Source organism: Mixophyes fleayi, chromosome 9 (genome assembly GCF_038048845.1).
Source record: "Mixophyes fleayi isolate aMixFle1 chromosome 9, aMixFle1.hap1, whole genome shotgun sequence".
Classification (NCBI taxonomy): domain Eukaryota; kingdom Metazoa; phylum Chordata; class Amphibia; order Anura; family Limnodynastidae; genus Mixophyes; species Mixophyes fleayi.
The window spans coordinates 67,499,991-67,525,141 of NC_134410.1; the positions used below are offsets into that span (position 1 = coordinate 67,499,991).

Below are 25,151 nucleotides of genomic sequence, written 5' to 3' on the forward strand. Positions count from 1 at the left end.
TCCATCTATAGCCGTCACAGTAATGGGTGTTTTTAAAGTGATCACTGGTAGGGACCATTGATTCACTAGTGATTTAGAAATGAAATTTCCTGCTGCTCCGGAATCAATTAATGCCTGTGACTCAAAGGATTTGGTAGCAAAGGAAATCGTAACATCGAAAGCGCAGACTTTAGATTTCATAGACAATGGAGAGGACTCCAGGGACCCTAACTTCACCTCTCCAGAACTAGTTAGGGCCTGGCATTTCCCGATCTCTTAGGGCAAGAGCTGAGCATATGCGTGGAATCAGCACAATAGATACAGAGTCTATTCTTTACTCTTCGTTTCCTCTCCTCTGAAGATAATTTGGAACGTCCTATCTCCATGGGAATCGCAGAGGATGGAGCTGGACGAAATTGAGGGTTAGAACGAAGGGGTGCTTTGACAGCCGTTGTTTTCTCAGACTCTCTTTCACGAAATCTCATATCTACACGATGGCAAAGAGAGATCAAATCTTCTAGTGACGAAGGAAGTTCTTGGGTAGTCAGTGCATCTTTAATTTTATCGGAGAGCCCCTGCCAGAAGGCGGCAACTAATGCTTCAGAGTTCCACTGAAGTTCAGAGGCTAAGATCCTAAATTGAATGACATACTGTCCTACTGTATGGGAGCCTTGTCGCAAACGAAGAATGCTGGAAGCAGCGGAGGTCACACGACCTGGTTCATCGAACACACTTCGGAACGTGGAAATGAATTTGGCACTATCTTGTAGAATTGGATCGTTTCTCTCCCACAGAGGGGAGGCCCAAGCCAGGGCTTGTCCAGAAAACAATGAGATAAGATAGGCCACTCTGGAACGATGGGTAGAAAAATTTTGAGGTTGAAGTTCAAAATGGACTGAACATTGGTTAAGGAAACCTCTACAAGTTTTGGGGTCCCCGTCATATTTTGACGGAGTAGGCAGGTGTAGCGTAGGAACTGTAGACACCTGGGATGGCACTGGGGAAACGGAGGAAAGCACAGGAGCTTCAATATTAGCTGTAACGGTCTGTCCAGATGTTCCTTGGGAGGTTAAAGATTGGTAACATTGAAGTAACAGCTGTTGGCGAGCATCCTGTTGCTCCACACGGCTGACCAGATGCTGCAGCATCTCTTTAGCGGTAGGTTCCGTATCTGGGTCTGTCATGGCCTGATCTTACTGTCACGGGCACTAGGAGTCTTTACCCAGGGATCACCAGGTGATAGGCTTACCAGAGCAGTATAGGTGGTAATATGGTACTCTGGTAGCAGGGTGATCACGGAACAGGAAATAGCAGATGATGAGATGCTCAGGAAAGTCTATGACTAGCAGCACTGGCAATATGGAAGTAGTAATACACGAGGAACTGTATGGACAAAGGACACGTGAAGGTAGTCAGTGGTCTGCGGTAGCAAGTTGTACCACTGCTATAGTGAGGAGGAATGTCCAACAGAAACGAGGAGGTGATGAGAGTCAGCAGTCTGCGGATAGCAAGTTGTACCGCTGTCTGAGTGAAGGAATGGAATCCAAGTGGAGGTATCCGGGGAGTCAGTGGTCTGCGTTAGCAAGTTGTACCACTGCTATGTGAGAGGATACTGGAACGGGTGAAACTGTAAACAGGAGTCAGTGGTCTGCTACTAGCAAGTTGTACCACTGAATATATATGTGAGGAGGTGCACGGGGAGAGACTGCAACACAATATATACACGGGCACCTTGACTTTGATCCACAGTAATATGCACAATATAAATGTATAAATGACTGAACAACACTGCCAATGTGGAAAGTCTCTTGAAGTAATCCAGCATGAGATAACACAGTCAATGATGGCAATAGAGTCAGCAGATAGTACACTCCAGAGGAGAACCAACACAGTCAATGATGGCAATAGACTCAGCGGATAGTACACTCCAGAGGAGAACCAACACAGTCCAGCAAGGTATGCAATACACAGCACAGTCAATGGGAAGTATGCATACCGTGGTTCAGGAGAAGGCAGTCAGACAGGAGTGCAGAGATACCTGAAGGGCAGGAGGCCGGCAGGATCCAAAGTCCCTGGATGGGTGAAGCGGTGGTCTAGCAGGTGCAGCGCACAGGTAGGTAGACCAGCAGGGAACACAGGAAGGCGTGGAGAGCGGATCAGTAGTAGATGGATGAGTGGCGCTGAGAAGTAACAGCAGCGGGTCTCTGCGGGAACACGGAGGTAGCCAATAGTAACCAGTAGGTGCAGTAACGATGGGACACCGGAGCAGAGTTGAACTGGAACAGTTGGTCACGGAGAGTAGCGGGTAGCAATAGTGGCAGCAGACTCAAGGAAACACGGGAGAGTTGACAAGGACTGAAGACTGAAGCGCACAGAGGCAGCGGATAGGAATCAGCCAAACAGTCACGATGAAACACAGACGGGTTGCAGGTTGAAGACTGTAGTGCACGGAGGCAGCGGATAGGAATCAGCTAGCAGTCACGATGATGAAACACAGACGAATTGCAGGTTGAAGACTGTAGTGCACGGAGGCAGCGGATAGGAATCAGCCAAACAGTCACGATGATGAAACACAGATGAGTTGCAGGTTGAAGCCTGTAGTGCACGGAGGCAGCGGATAGGAATCAGCTGGCAGTCACAATCATGAACAGGTGAGTGGATGTGAATGAAAGACTGTAGTGCACGGAGGCAGCGGATAGACATCAGCTAACAGTCCCAATGATACATGGTAGAGTTGAAGTGCTTAGAAGACTGTAGTGCACGGAGGCAGCGGATAGGAATCAGCTCACAGTCACGATGATACACAGTAGATGGTAGAAGTGGTATGGGGACCACAGTAGTAGAAGTGGTTTGGAAACCACAGCGGTAGAAGTGGTTTGGAAACCACAGGATACAGCTGGGCTGAATAAACGAGGAAACACAGGAACACCTTCAGAGACTCATGGGGAATGAGACTCCAAGATCAGGCAACGTGGTGTTGACCACAGGTGCTTAATATAGGGAGGTTGCCTGATCTGCCAATTTAGTTAAAGGAACATACACTGGAGGTATGGAAAGGGCTGCGCATGCGCAGTCCCTCAGGATGGAGGACGGCCACGGTTCCTAAATGTCCGGGAAGAGGCACTCACGGTCCGGTGAGTGACAGTACCCCCCCTTTTAAAGGTGGGCACAGAACGCCTGGAACCGGGTTTGTCCGGATTTTTGGAATAAAACTTCTTCAAAAGGGCAGGAGCATTAAGATCTTCAGCTTTGATCCAAGAGCGCTCCTCAGGACCAAAGCCCTTCCAATGAACGAGGAAACGGAGGACTCCTCGCGAAATTTTTGCATCCAATACCTCAGTAATCTCGAAATCCTCCTCCTGATGAACTTGAACTGGCTGCGGTGCTGAGGGAGGAGTCGAGAAACGGTTGATGATGAGAGGTTTGAGCAAGGACACATGGAAGGCATTGGAGATCCGAAGATTCTTAGGAAGAAGAAGTTTAACACATACTGGATTGATAACTTGAATGATCCTATATGGACCAATAAAACGAGGGGCGAATTTCATAGATGGAACCTTCAAACGAATATTTTTGGTAGATAACCAGACACGATCTCCAATTTTTAGTGGTGGAATAGCCCGCCTCTTCTTATCTGCGAAAGACTTATATTTGTTAGATGTCTTCTTTAAACAGGTTTTGACCTGAGACCAGATATTTTTGAAGGTCTGACAAGCAGTCTCCACAGCAGGAACTTGGGTGGGCGGGAGGGCAGGAAATTCCGGAAAAGACGGATGGTGACCGTAGACCACAAAGAATGGAGTTTTGGATGATGACTCATGGTACATGTTGTTATGGGCGAATTCAGCCCAAGGGAGCAATTCTACCCAGTTGTCTTGGTTGGCTGAAGAGAACATCCTAATAAAGGTCTCAAGATCTTGATTGACTCGTTCCGTTTGTCCGTTAGATTGCGGATGGTAAGAAGATGAGAGTGCTAATCGTATGCCCAAGGTTTTACAAAGGGCCCGCCAGAATCTGGAAACGAATTGTACTCCTCTATCCGACACAATCTCAGACGGACATCTATGGATGCGGAAGATTTCTTTAATGAAATGTTCAGCCAGAGTAGACGAGGAAGGTAAACCGGACAGAGGGACGAAATGAGCCATCTTCGAAAATCTGTCTACCACTACCCAAATAGTATTGTGATTCTTACTTGGTGGCAAATCAGTAACGAAATCCATACTAATATGGGTCCAAGGCTTGGACGGAATGGGTAGTGGTCGCAGCAACCCTGCTGGAGTTCTGCGGGAGGATTTGAACTGAGAACATAAATCACAGGAAGCAACAAACTCTTTGACGTCTCTCCTCATTGAAGGCCACCAGTAACTACGAGAGAGAATCTCAAAGGTCTTGTGTTCACCGGCGTGTCCAGAAAAACGAGAGGCATGGAACCACGAAAGGATTTTCCTCCTCAGAGTAGGAGGCACAAGGGTCTTCCCAAATGGTAGCATTTTGGTGGATGAAGCAGCCAGAGAAATACATTTGGGGTCTAGGATAGCATGGTTGGGAACCTCTTCTACATCAGAGGACGTCACAAAAGCTCGAGATAGAGCGTCAGCTTTCTTGTTCTTAGCGGCTGGTTTGAAGGTTATAATTAATTCAAAACGGGAAAAGAAAAGAGACCATCTTGCTTGACGAGGGTTCAAGCATTGAGCAGATTGCAAATATGACAAGTTCTTATGATCCGTGAAGATCGTCACCGGGTGGCGAGCTCCTTCCAACAAGTATCTCCATTCCTCTAATGCAGCTTTGATGGCCAGCAACTCCTTGTCCCCGATAGTATAATTTTTCTCTGCGGGCAGAAGACCCCGAGAGTAGAAGGCACAAGGATGTAATTTTTGTTGCTCCGAGCGTTGGGAGAGAATAGCTCCTAAGCCCACATTAGAGGCATCTACTTCTAGGAAGAAGGGGAGTGTCACATTAGGCTGTCGCAGAATGGGAGCAGACGAGAAGGACTCTTTGAGGATTTGAAAGGCTTGGAGAGCCTCAGATGACCATTGCTTAGTATTAGCCCCTTTCCGAGTTAGGGCCACAATGGGAGATGCAATGGATGAAAAGTCTTGAATGAAGCGTCTATAGTAATTGGCAAAACCTAAAAAACGCTGGATGGCACGAAGAGTAGTTGGCTGAGGCCAATGTAGTACAGCATTTACTTTGTCTGGATCCATCTTCAGGCCAACTCCGGAAACTATATACCCCAAGAATGGAATCTGGGGTAACTCGAATGAACATTTCTCCAATTTACAGAACAACGAGTTCTTCCGTAGTCTGGAGAGGACCTCTGCCACATGTTGGTGATGAGAAGGCAGGTCCTGTGAGAAGATCAATATGTCGTCCAGGTAGACAACGACACATACATATAATAAGTCCCGAAAGATCTCGTTGATGAAACCCTGGAAAACCGCGGGGGCATTACACAGCCCGAAGGGCATTACTAAATATTCGTAATGCCCATCTCTGGTGTTAAACGCGGTCTTCCATTCGTCACCGGAACGGATTCTAATTAAATTGTAGGCACCACGAAGATCCAACTTAGTAAATATCCGAGCTCCCTTGATGCGATCAAATAGCTCAGTGATCAGCGGAATGGGATACCGATTCTTGATAGTAATGGCGTTGAGTCCACGAAAATCTATACAAGGGCGTAATGATCCATCCTTCTTTTTGACGAAGAAGAACCCAGCTCCAGCGGGAGAGGTGGAAGGTCGAATGAACCCACGCTGGAGATTCTCCTGTATGTACTCAGATGTGGCTTGAGTTTCAGGTAACGAGAGAGGATAGACCCGACCCCTGGGAGGAGTCTTCCCAGGTAGAAGGTCGATCGGACAATCCCAAGAACGATGAGGAGGAAGACGTTCAGACTGAGCTTTATCAAACACATCGGCATATGAAGCATACTGAGGAGGGAGTCCCGGGGAGGAAGATGAGATGGAAGATTGCTGTACTTTAAGAGGAATAACTTGAGAGAGGCAACGATGGTGACATTCAGACCCCCAAGACGTAACTTGAGGGGTGCGCCAGTCAATCTGGGGAGAGTGACACTGAAGCCATGGAAGGCCTAAGACAATCGGACTTGTCGTAACTGGAAGAATTAAAAACGAAATTTCTTCATGGTGTAGTACACCAATCTGAAGGGTTACTGAAGACGTACTCTGGGTGATGAGACCATTGATGAGGCGTGATCCATCTATAGCCGTCACAGTAATGGGTGTTTTTAAAGTGATCACTGGTAGGGACCATTGATTCACTAGTGATTTAGAAATGAAATTTCCTGCTGCTCCGGAATCAATTAATGCCTGTGACTCAAAGGATTTGGTAGCAAAGGAAATCGTAACATCGAAAGCGCAGACTTTAGATTTCATAGACAATGGAGAGGACTCCAGGGACCCTAACTTCACCTCTCCAGAACTAGTTAGGGCCTGGCATTTCCCGATCTCTTAGGGCAAGAGCTGAGCATATGCGTGGAATCAGCACAATAGATACAGAGTCTATTCTTTACTCTTCGTTTCCTCTCCTCTGAAGATAATTTGGAACGTCCTATCTCCATGGGAATCGCAGAGGATGGAGCTGGACGAAATTGAGGGTTAGAACGAAGGGGTGCTTTGACAGCCGTTGTTTTCTCAGACTCTCTTTCACGAAATCTCATATCTACACGATGGCAAAGAGAGATCAAATCTTCTAGTGACGAAGGAAGTTCTTGGGTAGTCAGTGCATCTTTAATTTTATCGGAGAGCCCCTGCCAGAAGGCGGCAACTAATGCTTCAGAGTTCCACTGAAGTTCAGAGGCTAAGATCCTAAATTGAATGACATACTGTCCTACTGTATGGGAGCCTTGTCGCAAACGAAGAATGCTGGAAGCAGCGGAGGTCACACGACCTGGTTCATCGAACACACTTCGGAACGTGGAAATGAATTTGGCACTATCTTGTAGAATTGGATCGTTTCTCTCCCACAGAGGGGAGGCCCAAGCCAGGGCTTGTCCAGAAAACAATGAGATAAGATAGGCCACTCTGGAACGATGGGTAGAAAAATTTTGAGGTTGAAGTTCAAAATGGACTGAACATTGGTTAAGGAAACCTCTACAAGTTTTGGGGTCCCCGTCATATTTTGACGGAGTAGGCAGGTGTAGCGTAGGAACTGTAGACACCTGGGATGGCACTGGGGAAACGGAGGAAAGCACAGGAGCTTCAATATTAGCTGTAACGGTCTGTCCAGATGTTCCTTGGGAGGTTAAAGATTGGTAACATTGAAGTAACAGCTGTTGGCGAGCATCCTGTTGCTCCACACGGCTGACCAGATGCTGCAGCATCTCTTTAGCGGTAGGTTTCGTATCTGGGTCTGTCATGGCCTGATCTTACTGTCACGGGCACTAGGAGTCTTTACCCAGGGATCACCAGGTGATAGGCTTACCAGAGCAGTATAGGTGGTAATATGGTACTCTGGTAGCAGGGTGATCACGGAACAGGAAATAGCAGATGATGAGATGCTCAGGAAAGTCTATGACTAGCAGCACTGGCAATATGGAAGTAGTAATACACGAGGAACTGTATGGACAAAGGACACGTGAAGGTAGTCAGTGGTCTGCGGTAGCAAGTTGTACCACTGCTATAGTGAGGAGGAATGTCCAACAGAAACGAGGAGGTGATGAGAGTCAGCGGTCTGCGGATAGCAAGTTGTACCGCTGTCTGAGTGAAGGAATGGAATCCAAGTGGAGGTATCCGGGGAGTCAGTGGTCTGCGTTAGCAAGTTGTACCACTGCTATGTGAGAGGATACTGGAACGGGTGAAACTGTAAACAGGAGTCAGTGGTCTGCTACTAGCAAGTTGTACCACTGAATATATATGTGAGGAGGTGCACGGGGAGAGACTGCAACACAATATATACACGGGCACCTTGACTTTGATCCACAGTAATATGCACAATATAAATGTATAAATGACTGAACAACACTGCCAATGTGGAAAGTCTCTTGAAGTAATCCAGCATGAGATAACACAGTCAATGATGGCAATAGAGTCAGCAGATAGTACACTCCAGAGGAGAACCAACACAGTCAATGATGGCAATAGACTCAGCGGATAGTACACTCCAGAGGAGAACCAACACAGTCCAGCAAGGTATGCAATACACAGCACAGTCAATGGGAAGTATGCATACCGTGGTTCAGGAGAAGGCAGTCAGACAGGAGTGCAGAGATACCTGAAGGGCAGGAGGCCGGCAGGATCCAAAGTCCCTGGATGGGTGAAGCGGTGGTCTAGCAGGTGCAGCGCACAGGTAGGTAGACCAGCAGGGAACACAGGAAGGCGTGGAGAGCGGATCAGTAGTAGATGGATGAGTGGCGCTGAGAAGTAACAGCAGCGGGTCTCTGCGGGAACACGGAGGTAGCCAATAGTAACCAGTAGGTGCAGTAACGATGGGACACCGGAGCAGAGTTGAACTGGAACAGTTGGTCACGGAGAGTAGCGGGTAGCAATAGTGGCAGCAGACTCAATGAAACACGGGAGAGTTGACAAGGACTGAAGACTGAAGCGCACAGAGGCAGCGGATAGGAATCAGCCAAACAGTCACGATGAAACACAGACGGGTTGCAGGTTGAAGACTGTAGTGCACGGAGGCAGCGGATAGGAATCAGCTAGCAGTCACGATGATGAAACACAGACGAATTGCAGGTTGAAGACTGTAGTGCACGGAGGCAGCGGATAGGAATCAGCCAAACAGTCACGATGATGAAACACAGATGAGTTGCAGGTTGAAGCCTGTAGTGCACGGAGGCAGCGGATAGGAATCAGCTGGCAGTCACAATCATGAACAGGTGAGTGGATGTGAATGAAAGACTGTAGTGCACGGAGGCAGCGGATAGACATCAGCTAACAGTCCCAATGATACATGGTAGAGTTGAAGTGCTTAGAAGACTGTAGTGCACGGAGGCAGCGGATAGGAATCAGCTCACAGTCACGATGATACACAGTAGATGGTAGAAGTGGTATGGGGACCACAGTAGTAGAAGTGGTTTGGAAACCACAGCGGTAGAAGTGGTTTGGAAACCACAGGAATCAGCTGGGCTGAATAAACGAGGAAACACAGGAACACCTTCAGAGACTCATGGGGAATGAGACTCCAAGATCAGGCAACGTGGTGTTGACCACAGGTGCTTAATATAGGGAGGTTGCCTGATCTGCCAATTTAGTTAAAGGAACATACACTGGAGGTATGGAAAGGGCTGCGCATGCGCAGTCCCTCAGGATGGAGGACGGCCACGGTTCCTAAATGTCCGGGAAGAGGCACTCACGGTCCGGTGAGTGACACTTTTATCCTGGAAGTGGATGCCTCTGCAGTAGGTGTAGGTGCTGTTTTCTCTCAACGTTTTGAAGATAGATATCTTCATCCCTGTGACTATTGTTCTCGCAAATTTCTGCCGGCAGAAAAAAACTACTCTATAGGAGATCAAGAATTATTAGCGATTATGTTGGCTTTGGAAGAATGAAGACATTTGTTGGAAGGTGCCAAATATCCCTTCTCTGTTGTCACAGATCATAAAAACCTTCTGTACCTAAAGCCAGCCTAATTTTCAATCCAAGACAAGCTAGATGGCCCTTGTTCTTTTCCAGGTTTGACTTCAAAGTAACCTACCAGCCAGGATCCCAGAAATGTAAGGCCTATGCTCTTTCTCGTTCCATGGTTCAAGATGAGGAGCTTTGCCTCACCCAAAAAAGTCCCATCATCGATCCTGTGTCCTTTTATACCACTAATATTGTCCCTACCCCGCCTCTGGGAAAAATTTTCATAACTCCAGCACTTCACAAGAAATTGCTTCAATGGGCTCATGCTTCCTGATTTTCCAGACATTATGGAGTTCAGAAGACTTTCAAATTTCTCCAAAGATCCTATTGGTGACCTACTCTCAAGCAGGACATCCAAGAGTTCATAGTTTCCTGTTCCAGTTACGCCCAACATAAAATATCTCGCCAGACATCTGCCAGCCAACTTCAATCATTGTCAATTCCTCACTAACCCTGGACTCGTCTGTCTATGGACTTCGTTACTGATCTATCAGTTTCTAATGGGTTCAACACCATCTGGGTTGTAATTGGCAGCGTCTCGAAGATGGCCCATTTTGTCCCTCTCAATGGACTACCCTCCGCTCCAAAGCTAGCTCAATTATTTATTCAGGAAATTTTCAAGCTTCATGACTTGCCTTCAGAAATAATCTCCGATCGTGGGTCTAGTTCGTGGCCAAGTTCAGGTGTTCTTTGTGTTCAGCAATTCAAATGAAGCTCAAGTTTTCATCTGCCTGACACCCCCAAACAAATGGCCAAACTGAAACCAGAATTTAGATACTTTTCTTTGCATATTTATCTAATCTTCACAAGACAACTGGAAAGAACCCTTACCCTGGGCAGAATTCTCCCACAATAATCAGTACCACTCTGCCTCTGGGTCTACACCCTATTTTACAGTCTATGGTCTTCATCCCAGAATACCTGAGTTCCAGCCTCTTCCTTCTGCCATTGTACCTGCTGCTGATAACACCTTAAGTCAGTTCTCTAAAATATGGAAGGAAGTCCGTTCTTACTTGCTAAAGGCTTCCTCCAATTACAAAAAATTTGCTGATCGCAAATGTCGAGCAATACCCAGTCTCAATACCAGGCGATAGAGTCTGGCTCTCCACTCGCAACATGAGGCTTAAGGTACCTGCCATGAAATTTGCCCCTCGGTACATTGGTCCATTTCCCATTGAGCGAGTCATCAACCCAGTAGCTTACAAAGTAAAACTTCCTCCATATCTACGAATCCTAAATTCCTTCCACATATCCTTGTTGAAACCTTTGGTCCTGAATAGATTTCATTCTGCACTCCCCAAGACTCCTAAAATCCAAACTTAACGAGAAGTCGAGTATGAAGTGGAAAGGATACTTGATTCACGGATTCGTCATGGTCATCTTCAGTACCTTATAGATTGGAGGGGTACGGTCCAGAAGAACGAGCCTGGATTAAAGCCACTGATGTATATGCTCCACGCTTGGTCTGTATCTTCCATGCAAAATTTGCTTTGAAGCCCAAGAGGTGTCTAGGGTTCACCCTCAAAAGGGGGTTTACTGTCACACATAGTACCCCTTTCAGGCTCTGTCACCTAGCTCTTCGCTTTCCAAGTTGTCCCTGCGGTCCTCAGGCTCTGCTGGTTTCAGACCTGTCTGTAAGATGCTGTCCAGTCTGTCTCCACTCCAGAGATTCCCCCCCCAGAATCAGAGTATGGGCATGGCCATCTTGGATTCGGTCACATGATTCCTCTCAACCAATCAGGTGATAACAGCTTCCATTTCAGATTCCCTCCACAATCACTTCATGGGAGCCGCTATCTTGGATATAGTCACCTGATCCATCTCCGCAACTCAGAGTGCTGCTTCTGCCCAGCTGACTGCAGTTTCCAATAAGGAATCAAAAACAAGTATTAAAGGACTTCCTGGAGCTTTTGCCTGTTGCCAGTGCAACATTGTATTTCAGATACCAATCTGGTTCCCAGCAGTTTGCAGTCTTGCTATCTATCTTGCTACAGTCTTGCTATTAATCCAGCAGTGCAGTCTGCATTCTAGCTCCAGTCTGATTCTAGCACTCTGATGTCATCCACTCTGGTTCCACTCCAGTTACTGCATTCCGATTTCAGAATTCCTGTTCCAGTGATCCACTTCCAGCACTCCGGTTACAGCATTCCGGTTAGAGTGATCCACTTCCAGCATTCTGGTTACAGCATTCTGTTTACAGAATTACGGTTCCAGTCCGGTTACAGCAATCCTTTTTCAGCATTCCGGTTCCAGTCCAGTTTCTGTTTGCTCTCCTCTACTAGTGTAAACACCATCTGTACCAGTCCATTCTCTACATACAGGGGAACATTATCAGGCCATCCAGCTTTGTCCTCGTAGTCACCAGTTCTGCTCCAGAGACACAACTCAGTCTGGGTACAGACAGATCCTCAGGTGTGACACCCCACACTTAAAAGCCTCTCCAAGCCTATGTTTACAAAGGAACTATTGTACTCATACATAAAATCCCTGACTTACATTAGAAGTACCCCCCCCCCACACACACATTCACATTCACACACTTACTCTCTTCATCTAGTGCTGTGTCTTGTGTCCTCCTGCTGCACATACGAGACATGCAGGCAGTGGGAGAGAAAGGTGCAGGGCACACAGCAGAGGAGAAATGACTGTGAACAGTGCAAGCAGAAATTATCTACACACAAGCTGCAAAGTGGCTGGTCCTGGGGGCACGGTCCGGCCACCTCAAGCATACAGTGCCCCAGACTGGGCAGGGTTTGTTACATAGGAGAAGGACATTTAAATAAATGTGCAAATGAGTTTAGTGATAGATTGTTTAAACTGAACAGTCAGATCATAATAGTGTTGTCAAGGCTTATGATAAACAGAAAGTGAACAGGGAAAGTATAAGGAGGGAAGGAATAAGTAGCGGGAGGGGAGGACCCGACCCCACTGAGCCAAGGTAGAATGAAAAAATCCAAGACCCAACTTATAACATAAAGAAACCTTTACAAGAGGACAAGGAGGTGAGGACAGGAAGTAGAGAGGACTCTGCTTGTTAGAGCTAGCATTCTATAGGTGTGAGGAAACAATAGGGGTGGTGCGAAAAGAGTGTAATGGGAAGATGGAGCGAGGGGGAGTGTCATGTGATGAGGCAGGGTAGGAAAACATGAAGAGATCAGTTTTGAGGAAGTGTTCGAAAGATTGGAGGTTGGGAACGAGTCTGGTCAGGAGGTTGAGGGAATTCCAAAGATGGTGAGCGGCTCGGGCAAATTCCTGCAGGTGGGAATGCGAGATGGTGATAGGAGAGGAGAGGAGAAGGTCATCGGCTGAATGAAGTGGGCATGTAGGGGAGTATTTCTTGACAAGTTTGCAGATATAGAAGAAGTGGGAGGCATTATAGAGAGCTTTATAGGTGGGGTAAGCAACTTGATTTGTATTCTGGATTAAATAGGGAGCCAATGAAGGGCTTTGCAGAGATGCTCAGTATAAGAGGTACGTAAGAATCATTAGACGTGATGTCACATTCAGGGCAGATTGCAGAGGAAATAGATGTCTCTCAGGTAGGCCAGAGAGAAGGAAATTGAAATAATAAAGGCAGGAGATGTCAAGAATGTGGACAATGGTCTTGGTGAAAAAAGGGTGAATCTTGTCAAATTTGTTAAGGTGAAGGCAACAGTATTGCACAAGGGACGGGATGTGGGGAAATTGAGGGCTGACCACTATGCAAATAACATGGGTAACAGGGGTGAGGGTCACTGTCAGTTAATAACAAGACATACAAAATAAGTTGCACAAATAAGTTTCAGAAATAAAATAGGAAATAAAATGAGAGTCACTAACTTACTAGATTTAAGACTTGGCGTGTGAGAAGTACACTTTGAGAAGGATGGCACACTTCAACCTAAATATTGTAGGTCTCCTCTGTAGAAATGCACACGTAATTGTCTAAGACAGAATATTTTAAACCTTTTTCCACATACCTCTCATCCCCACCTTTGGAGGTTAGCTGTTAATCAAGACAGACTGATTTCCAGAATGTCACAGGGCTTTCAAAGTGAGTTAGGGAGGTCCTGAGATCTGGAATGTTCACAGGGTCTGAGTCCTCACCTCTGCTCATTCAGCTTGGCTGGTCAGTTCCACATCCTCTGCATACAAAAAAAACTCCTCAGATATGCTTATCTGTCCCTGGGTCTGGCTAATTTAAAAAGATTCTTGACACTTGCATAGGTTCAGACTAGGGATGTGCACCGGGCACATTTGGTGTCTCGTGTTTTGTGTTTTGGATTTGGATTTGCTTGAGGTTTTGGGTTCGGATCTGTTTCGCAAAACACCTGACGAAAGGTTTTGGATTCGGATTTAAGGTTTTGGATTCGGATTTATTTTGAAAAAAACATAAAAAGTGCTAAAAACCAGTTTTGTGTTTTTTTTTTTACTCCTACGCTATTATTAACCTCAATAACATTCAATAACAATCATTTCCACTAATTTCCAGTCTATTCTGAACACCTCACAATATTGTTTTTAGGCCAAAAGGTTGCACCGAGGTAGCTTGAGCACATAATGCCAAAAAAAGAGGTACAAGATTGAATTGTTCTGGGCCCTCCCTCCCACCCCTCGCGAGATTCGACGCGAGACTTGGACGACAGAGCCTCGTTTTAATTTTTTTGCTTGCCGGAAATATCTGAACAGTGCTTGGATCCCGTCCGGATCCGCACTGTTCGGGTGGGCTCGGATTAGCGGAATCCGAGCCCGCTCATCTCTAGTTCAGACTCATGTTATTTAGCAAAGCACCCGTTGAGATTACATTACAAGGTTACATACAATATTGTCATACCTGAATATTAAGGGAAAATAACAATAATACATAATTGTCACAGTCATGTTGTCAACTTTGAGATGAACGGGAGAAGGGGATGTGACATTTGTCAGTGGAAATATGACAAGCTCAATTTTGGATATGTTGAGCTTGAGATAGTGTTCAGCATCCAAATGAGATGGCAGAGAGGCAGTCAGACATGTGGGAGAGGAAAGGTAGATTAGAGTGTTACTGGAATACAGGGGATACTGGGGGGCGGGAGGTGCAAATCAGTAGACAATGAGAGGAGCTGTGAAGGCTGAAAATCAATGGGCCAGGAACAGAGCCTTGGGGGACAGATAGAGGAAGAGGCAAGGAGCATATGCCTGAGGAAGAGACGTTGTAGTAATCAGAGAGGTTGGAGGTTACCCAGGAAAGGATGGTATTGTGAAGGCATGTGTTTATATAGTCATAGGCATAGTGTAGTTTTTGAGACTTGTGCGTCGCCAAAATCTGCCAAATACTAATGTTTATTGTGTGAATATTTAGTGCATTTTGTGTATCTTCTCATATCAATATACCTGACAGCTTTCTCCCGGCATGCAGGATGTGTTACAATGTATCTACAGTGGACAACACCAGCTTCTATTTCCCGTGGATCAACTGAACCAAGAGCGTGAGAGGAAGAAGATCTTCCTAGGATTTAGTGAGAAGCTTCACAAATTTTACTAATACTGCATTATATAAACTTTTCATGTAATGCATGCATGGTACATGAATCCCATACAACAATTACAAATGCAGCTACATACTCTGCTCATAAATGGTAAATGCATTCCCTCCTATTTATATACACATAAAAAGAATATGCATGATACATACATACAGTTCTGTGAAACTACAACCCAGTATGCTTTACCAGTAGTTAGACAGCTGACATGGTATCTTTGGACTTGTAGTTCCACAACACCTGGAGAGCCACAGGTTGACCATGCCTGCATTAGCCCATTTAAAATACATACATATAAGATGCAGCACGCATACATAGTCCGCTTGCTGCACATACATGGTGTCTTCCCATATGGACATAGCACTTATGGGATGTATCCAGCACTGATAGCTGCTCCCACTAAGGCGCTAACAGTGTCATCTGCTCATTCAGGGACAGCAGCACCTTTCTTTGAACAGTTCCTAGTCTCATCTCTACAAATACGGGACTTGGGGTATGTAACATGCTTGCATATAGGTGGTAGCGTTATCAAAATGAACATTGGTGAATTTGAAGTGACATAGCATGGGCAAAAGTAAAAAAATGTGATTTCACCACGCTCATATTTAGTGAGGTAGTGGATCTATTTGACATATCCCTTTGCTTAGTTTGCCTTACAGGTGTCACACCTCCCCTAGTGGCACAGGAGAAGAAAAGCGTCTTAGAAGCAGGGCAGTTTTTAGCTAGTTGGCACAGACCAAAGTTCCAAAGTATCAACCAGTGAGCATTCCTGTGTGTTTTTACTTTCCAGCCAGTCAAGTGCCATCCTGTATGGATTTTCATAATGTGCTGTAATCATGTACACTATGTATAGCAAGCAAATGGGAAAGTGCTCACTTAGGGCTCTGAAGTGCACATGAAGCAGTAGTCACCCTGCAAAGTTATGCATTAACAAAACAAAATGTAGGCTAGAATTCTGTATAATTGTAACTAGGTACATACATACTTGTCAATCTTTTGTTATATTTCTCCTTTAAACCACATACTTATACAACAATAATGCTCAGCTTGTATTATAACTTAAGTATCACTCTTACCTTATCCTTTCTGTTAATAGTTTGAAATTTCTTATCTATTACTCACAGAGGAGGAACCAATCACATTTCCACCCACTTGTCGCTATGAGAGAGGTTCTCGAATGTATGACTTGCAGAAAACCAAAACGACTGGAGTGAGAACCAATTTCTGATTCTTTCTTCCTAATTTGTGGTGTTTAAGTGAATGTTTACTTACAACATTGAGATATGAATGGTAGCATGTTGGATTCATTTAATAATTTATAAACACTTCAGTTATTTCAGGTATATTATTTACTTAGGAGTATTCAGGCTTTACTATATGTCTAAGGAGATATCCACCCTAACTAAACATTTAACTGTTTTGTCAGTTTTTGTAAACTCATTTCAGTGATTTTATTGTTTAAGAGTGGAAAATAAAATAAATAGAGAGTATTTAAAATTATTTTGTGAGGAACCACAAACCCAGGCTAATTTTGTAACTTTAACATAAACTAGTTTAGGGATTTTTAATAGTGATAGGTATATTGTCAGAGATATTAATAATGACTCACGGAGTACACAAACATAGAATAAACTTCGAGAACTCTTGTTGCAAAAAAATCTCCAATACTCTTTATTGAAATCACCCCATATACAAGCTCTACATATATTCCTTCTTCTTCCTCCTACAGTAGCTTGATAGTATGCACTGTGACCTCATTTGCTGTAGTGCAGTCGTTTACTACATTACATTACAGAGCAGTATTTATTAAACATTAACAGTTATTGCTAAAATTATCCAAACATGGTGTGATGTGATAAGAAACTCTTAAAAGTTTATCACAAATGGTCCACAGCACCCTACATAAGGGGGGAAAGAGAGTAGACATTTATAGTAATACACAATACGCATAATTATGCTATACATAATTGTACAAAGACCGGTTAGCTACGAATTGGCAGTGTGCAAACAGAGAACATAGTATTGGAGATCAAGCTAATGACTAGGCAGTGAGCATTGGATATAAATAGTGCCTTCGTAAAGTAGACCTTTGCCCAGGAGCATGGAGTTGAGAAACTGGGCTAGGGAACCAGGCCTAGAGGTGCAGAGGACTGGACAGAAGGTATAATGGACGAAGGAAAGAGGGCCCTGCTCATGAGAGCTTTCATCCTAGAGGGAAAATAAGCACAAATAGTGTGGCACTGTGTGGGGGAGTAGAGGCATAAGAGTTACAGGGACAGGCGCGCACGCAAGATTTTTAAGGGGGGGAAAAAATATAGAGAGCTGCTGCTCCATTTTGGCGGCACTGTATTGTACAGCAGCCGCGGCACTGTCAAAAGAAGTGTCCGCGGCGGTGCTTTATTGTAGTACAATACAGCACCGCCGCGGACGCTTCTTTGACAGCGCCGCGGATGCTGTACAGTAAAGGGCCTCTATGTAGGGGCACTGCTTAGCCCCCGTTCTTCGCGGAGGGGAGGGGTTTCTGGAGAACCAGAAACCCCCCCTGCTTGCGCCCCTGAGGGAGGGCTGTCTTTTAAGGGTACGTTTGAAGCCTTTTATGCTAGAAACTAATTTAACAGGTTATAGGAGTATGTTCCACACATGAGGAGCAGCGCAAGCAAAATCCTGAAAGCAGGAATGAGAAGAGATAATTAGTGTGGTAGTAAGGCAGCAGTTGTTGACAGAGTAACGGGATGGGAGGGAGTGTGGGTAGAAATTAGGTTGAAGATGTAGGGGGAGAGAGGTGGCTGAGAGCTTTGTAGGCGATGGTGAGGAGTTTGAATTGTATTCTGTAAGAAACGTTGAGCCAGCATAGTGACTGGCAGAGAAGGGCAGTGAGTTAGAGTGGAGAGAGAGAAAAATAAGATGGATAGTGTTGTTGGGGATAGACTGAATAGAGACAGAAGGATCTACACTTTACATTTAAGCCTGTTACTCACAGCCAAATACTTAAGTGTTACTTTCTCTAAATGGAATTTTGTTCTTTTCTTTTCTTTTACTAAATCAATCATATTCATGATAAATGGGCTACTCATAGCTGCGTGACCCCTGTATGTTTTTATCCAGACTCGTATATTTGCACCATCCTGGAGTGATCGCATTCTGTGGACATCTTACCCAGATACAGAGGTTCAATGCACCTCCTATGGTGAGATAAAGAGGCAAAAAGCAAAGAGTAAACATTTGTCTATGTTTATGTATAAATTATCAATATATATGCATGTGAGAATTCACATGCCTGCTGTACATACACATATATATATATATATATATATATATATATATATATATATGCTTTAATCTCTCTAGCTCCATAGGGGTATATTTACTAAACTGCGGGTTTGAAAAAGTGGGGATTCTTGCTGTCATTTTGTAGAATGTACTAGGCAAATGACAGCTAGAATCTGATTGGTTGCTATACTCCACTTTTTAAAAACCGCAGTTTAGTAAATCTAGCCCATAGAGTTTGTTCTGTATAAATGTTCCACCCAACCATTGACATGTGTACCACTGCCATCTTCGTGTGGGTATCTGTGCTTAGCTGGAATATTGAGAAGTATTTTATGTTACTTTTTTCAAAGGTTGTACAGATGACATTGTGACCAGTGATCATTCACCAATTTTTGCTACATTTGAGGTTGGGCTGAATGTTTTATCTCAGAGAGGTAAGAAACACAGTAACTGATTGTTGAATTAAGTTGATGTGCACTCTTGTAGAATGGATAACTGGAGTATTGTTATACAATGTGCGTTATGTCTGCTCCACCAGATTTTATCTACACACTCAGATTTCAGAGTATTGAAGCCATTATAAAAACTCAAAGCCGATCCAGAGGATATATTAAGTTTACATCCTTGTGCCTAAGAGGTGAGACATGGTTCACAGGCATCGCCTCAGTTCTCTTCTTATCAGAGACAGACTGTTTTCAAATATTACCTGCGGACTCTTTTATTAGTTCTTGCCCCCCCCTTATCAATTATGTTTATGCATCCACACAGGGTCCCCACAAAGTAGTGTGAACAGTGTACATAGCACAGAGGGGACAGCATTTGTAAAGCTTGGTTGGTTGGAACAAGACTTGCCAGAGGTGAGAAGCTGATATATACTGCACATATACTGTGTGTATATATATATATATATATATATATATATATATATATATATATGTGTATACATGATATATTTGTATAAAATAATCTCTATGTCATGTGTGGGTACTCCCACAGGTCACTCTGGTTGGAGAGGGCACAAATTCTGCATTTACTGAACACTTACTGCTGAGCATCCAGTCAACAGATGGGGGAGAGTCCTTTGGTAAGAAGCTTTCAGCTTTATATACACATATACTGTATTTTATTTCTTCAAATGTGCTTGTTCCATCTTTCAAGGAACCAATTGTACTGATTTATCTTATAGGTGAGTGCTGTGTGTCGGTACGTGCAGCATGTAGCAGTACTGATTATCATTTTCAGGCATTTCTGTCACAGCGGGGAGAGGAAACAGGATCCCTACGTGGACGGGTGAGAGTGAGTCACCTCCTGGAAACCAGTCCAGAGAGGAGCCCCAACATGCAGTTGAGAATAGCTGACAAAGGTAAGAATTGTAACAAGATACCAATTTTGAATTCTCCAAGCTGTCAGCTTTTCACTCACTGCATAAAAACACATCAACATGACATCATACCTTGCTTACTCACTGAGTATATATTTAAAGAAAGTGCATCCAGATTGCATTATAATACTTGCAAAACAATTTACATTACATTTTTATAGTCCGTGGTGCCTAGACATAGTTGCAATCAGAAGCTTTTCAATTGAAAGCAAAAGAGACATTTTGATGTGTAAGTCACCGGTCAAAGTGGGCTGGTACACCTCCGCTTCTCCTACCGCTTTCATTGTAAAACTATCAACTTACATTCACTTACATTCCCATTACATTGTTCATAACGGTACTTCTAAATGTCCATTTCAAACACTGGTGTAGAATATAGTGTGTTATCCATAGCAGTCAATCATATTTTAAACTGCTAGAAAAAGTGCAGAATCTGATTGACTGATATGGGCAATTTTCAAGTATGGGAAATTTTTTAGTATGATAAGAAACATCATGTTGTGTTATTGCCTATCGCATCTGCATGCTGTTTTCTCATTTCTACATGTCTCATCTTTGAAGTTTTGTCTACTTCAGCAGCAGATTGATATACATCTAAGGTGTCCTGAGCAAAAAAATCATACAAAATATTTGACACTTCTTTCTACCATCCCCACCTTTTTTCAATACTTAATATATATTGATTTACTGATTCCACAGTCAGAGAGAATTCCAGAGCATCTACTGCTGATGATTCCCATTGTGACCTTCCAGTTTCCCGATTAGTAACACGTCCAGCCAGGTAAATTAAATTTCATATTGTTCTTGCTGATAGAGTTGTGTTGTTTAAAGGTGCATTAAAAGCCAACTAAGTTCAAAGCAGTGTCAGTGCATTTTATCCTATCCTTAGCTTAGCCTCACCTTCTGCAGAACATGATAAGTTTTTTAAGTGTCCTTAACACAGGGATCTGCATGATTTTTGTATATTTTTATTCTTTATTCTAGAGTTGGACTCTTAAAGCTATTTCTTTCCTCCAATTGTAGAGCCTTGTGATGTCTCCATCAAAACCTAAAGTGCCATAGAATATCCCTTCTTAAACTCTGTTGAGACACAGGCAGTGCTGAAAGTAGGCTGGTATATGGTGGTATGCAGGGCCGCAGAGAGGGGGGGGGAGCAGGTACTGATTACCCGGGCCCGGGCATGCCAGGGGGCCCAGGTCCTTGCTGCAGACGATTTTTTTTTTTAAAACTATAAATTTTTTCTTTTGTGTCTTTAATTTTTTTTTTTGCAGTGGGGGGGTTGGCGGGGGGGGGGGCTCGTTCCTTGTTGGAGGAGAAGGGTAGTTAAAAAAATAAATAGGAAAAAAATATACTTACATGATCGCTGCGCCAGCGTCCCTCCTCTCTGCTCCGTTCAGACTGAATGTCGGGCGTGACATCATCATGTCATGCCCGGCATTCAGTGATGAGGAGCACTGCAGAGAGGACCAAGGCAGAAGACAGGAGAGAGAAGAAAAGTAAAAGGTAAGTAAAGGAACACAACGGAAGCAAAGGGAGGAAAACGGGGAGGGGGGTGCAGTGGGATTAAAAAATGGGAGGGGGGAGCATGGCACAAGGGGATTAAAAAATGTGGGGAGGGGAGCATGACACAGTGGGATCAAAAAACGGGGAGGGAGCATGGCACAATGGGATTAAAAAACAGGAGGGGGGAGCATGGTACAATGGGATTAAAAAATGGGGGGGGGGGAGCATGGCACAGTGTGATTAAAAAGGGGAAGGGAGCATGGCACAGTGGGATTAAAAAGGGTGGGCATGCACAATGGGATTAATAAACGGGGGGATCATGCCACAGTGGGGTTAAAAAGGGGGGAGAGCAGCGTGGCACAATAGGATTAAAAAGGGGGGGAGCAGCATGGAACAGTGGGATTAAAAATGGTGGGAGCAGCATGGCGCAGTGGGATTGAAAAAGTAGGGGGGAGCAGCATAGTATAGTGTGATGAAGGGGGGCCAGGTGAAGAGGGCAAAAAGCAGCATGGAGGGCGCAGTGTGATCATAAGGCATGGCGATGATGAAGGGGCACAGTAATGTGTGTGATGGCACAGGTGCCATCTGGCAATGTAGTGTGAGATAGGTGGTGACTAATTAATGGGTGCTATTTTGTTTGTGGGGCGATGGTGGGGCAATTTAATAAGATGAGGTTGTTTGGGGGCTGTTGAATGTGGGGGTGATTATGGGGAGAATGAGGTCTCTTTATTAAATGTGAGTATGAATTATTTAATGGCAGTGATGGTTGCGGGAAATAGATATATTTCTGAAATGTAAATACTATTAATTTATTGCTGGGGCTGTTTGTAGGGAGTTAAATTGGTTTATTTATTAAATGGGAATACTATGTTGGAGCTGGAGGAAGGCCTAATTATTAATCGTGGATGGTATTGATTTAACGCCAGGGTTGTTTGGAATTATCTAAATGTAGTCATTTTTTCCCCAAACAGGGCCCCAAGCATTCCAGGATCCAGACAAGCCGCAACTAAAGAAACCTGCAGCCTCAGGTGGCGAAAGTGAGAAGAACAGGTAGGAGAGAGCAGGACAGTATGTGAAATGTTGTGATTCTAGTGGGGACAATGCCAATTTTTGGTGAGTTTTGTGCCCAATGTAAGGTGCAGACCAAGGCTGAACTCTTTCTGTACACACTGCATTTTTTCTATACTACACTGTGGTGCTAGATGTCCTGAAAAACAGGATTGCTTGGACATATGTTACGCTCCGGTGAATTTAGGGCCTAGTGATTTTGATGTGCTAGCCACGCCCCAATGGCGCATTGCAACGCCTCCAATTGTATGACCACAGGAATTATTTTTTTTTTAGCATGCTCGGCTATAAGGGGGGCCTCATGAATTTGTTGTACCAGGGCCCTGAATTCCTTTTCCCTGGTGGTACGCCATACTGACACTTCTACAACTGCTTTCATTGTAACACTAACAAATTCCATTCACTTACACTCCCATTACATTTTTCGAACCACCACTTCTAAATTTCTACTTTGAATATTGCACAGGCTTACCCCTCCTCCTGGTGACTGGAGCTTAATACATCAGTATGATCTGTACCCCTACAATGTCAGAGAAAAAGATTCCATGTAAAAAAAAACAAAAAAAAAATCTGAAAATAAAAAAGTGAACAAGCTGTGAGAAAGAAGATAAGATACCTAACCCCAGGCCTCCCTGTAACTCCTTATAGAACTAAGAGATGCACCACCCTCCCAAGCCTCCTCATAAAATGGCTAACACCATCTCCCATTTTTATATAAAGTTACTAGCATTTGTACTGTTTTATTCAACTTTGTATTTTTACACTGAAGTTTTCTTGTTTGCAAAATTTTCTTTATAAATATTTTGCTGTATAGACCTCTACAGGTTAACTAAGGTTACTAAACTAATAAGCACCCAATTTGACTGCAACAAGACCATTTCTATGAAACTACACAACGTTTCAAAACAAGTTAAATAAAAAATAAATAAAAAAATCAGGAGGCACACGGGTGGCCGGTAGGGCCTATGACCAATCCGTCCCTGATCCAATATACAAAATAGAAGTGCAAGTCTTCCTACCAGAATGGTAATGTAAAATCACAGTGTCTCTTGTAGATGGTAATTTTCCCGGGTTTGTAATGTAGTCACAGGATCACAGTTCCTATAGATGTTCTCCTGGAAGAAAAAAGTTTGCAACGTTACCCCACTAGGAGGAGATGGTAACTTTTGCAAACTTCTTTCTTCCAAGAATCTGCACTGCTTGAAACAGCAACACTAACTGTGATACACTTGAAACAGCAACAAAGACTGTGATAAGTTACAATTGTTTCAGTTTTGCACCATAAGACTGAATTGTAAGATGTGACACCAAATAGTGTTATATATTACTTAAATATACTATTATTGGAAATTCCAACCCACCTACTATTATAATTTAGTTCTCACTGTGTGAACACTGTGGCATGAGGGGCATAACACCAACTTTATTATGTGAAAACATTCTGGCAGCAGTGGATAACCGCCTACCCACACCTTTTTTCGGCAGCTATAAAATTCCAATTGACACAAGGGGCAGCGCTGTTCCCCTCCGGTAAATTTTAAGAATCAATTAAATACATTAACACCTGTTAATAATATAATCATAAATAAAAATCCATTTATTACATGAAATACATTTATCAGGATGTTCTTAATTCCTACTGTACATATAATGCATTTTTACAGTTCCTCTTAATTGCAAACGCATGTTCTGGCATGTAAACGCCACCATCATCACTATAATTCGGCACTTACACCTGCCCTGTAGCTGTTGCAAGTGATACGGATAAAAATCATGCACCTCAGAGATGCCCTGAGCTGGAATCAGATGAATGTGCTTGACCTTGGCACGTTATTTCTGTACATTGCCTTTGTGCATACGTTCCTTCCTCCGTTCCTTCCTCCGATCCGCCCTTCAAATTTTAGGCTGTCAGATATGTAATTTTAGATGAATTGAGTTGCACTTGCTTTCACTGGCGTAAAGTCTGTTTCTGAGCATGCGCAGAGCATTTTCACACACATTACGGCATGCAAAGGGACTTATGTTCCTTAATGAATCAGGCCCAGAATTTTTCTGCAAAAATGGGTAGTATACTTACAGAAGCAAATCTTTTTAGTGACGGGTCCTTCTCAGTGAATTAAGGGAAGTATCGGGCACCATTTCTAGGCAGCAGCCGTGCCTGAGATGTGAGAGGTTGTGTGGGGAGAGACCTCTGTGCATAATTAAGGATGCAGCAGTGGGCCCTCTTGTAGGCAGCATGTCTGCCTCCACTCCCAAGATGTCTGGGTCACACATCTGCTGTTATTCCCTCCAGTCCCAGGACCCCCAGGTGCCTGGCTCTTGGACAGGACGTGCTGTGGTAACCAGTGTGCATCTGGGTTTTGTCCATCCCCTTAAATCAGTCCCACACCTGCCAGAAGAAATAAAATAAATGATAATTGGCCTTCAACAGCACTGTTTGTTCTACCCTGTATGTGAAAAGTTCTCTACTTTATAGAAATTTGTTAAAGTTTATGTTTGCTCACCAAAACTACGAGAATTTTTTTTTAAACTAGGCTAGCAACCAATCAGATTCTAGCTGTCATTTATTTAGTACATTCTACAAATTAGAGCTAGAATGTGATTGGTTACTATAGGCAACATCTCCACTTTTTCAAACCTGCAGCTTGATAAATTTACCCCCTGGACTGTGAAAAATTATATAACTGTCATGTATTGTATGGCAGAGTAGTTATATACTTAATGCAGTATAACAGTGAATACATATCATCCATGCTACAGTAAATAAGACATACATTTTCTTGGTATGGTGAAAATATCAAATTTCAGTCTAGAAAAAAAAGTGCTGTTTATATCAGAATAACA

General features: G+C 43.8%; 1 protein-coding gene across 2 annotated transcripts in view; it reads left to right on the forward strand.

Moving 5' to 3' along the window:
- Positions 1-25,151, forward strand: part of LOC142100739 (phosphatidylinositol 3,4,5-trisphosphate 5-phosphatase 2A-like) — a 101,415-nt gene that overhangs the window by 48,016 nt on the left and 28,248 nt on the right. The window contains exons 14-22 of one of the 2 annotated variants that reach the window (XM_075184510.1): positions 14,962-15,061; positions 16,210-16,295; positions 18,191-18,272; positions 18,706-18,789; positions 18,894-18,992; positions 19,124-19,212; positions 19,352-19,439; positions 19,542-19,718; positions 20,436-20,517. In XM_075184510.1, the coding sequence (XP_075040611.1) occupies positions 14,962-15,061; positions 16,210-16,295; positions 18,191-18,272; positions 18,706-18,789; positions 18,894-18,992; positions 19,124-19,212; positions 19,352-19,439; positions 19,542-19,718; positions 20,436-20,517 (887 nt within the window). Of the gene's footprint in view, positions 1-14,961; positions 15,062-16,209; positions 16,296-18,190; positions 18,273-18,705; positions 18,790-18,893; positions 18,993-19,123; positions 19,213-19,351; positions 19,440-19,541; positions 19,719-20,435; positions 20,518-25,151 lie in introns of those variants that run through there. The other variant, XM_075184511.1, reaches the window with a different exon arrangement.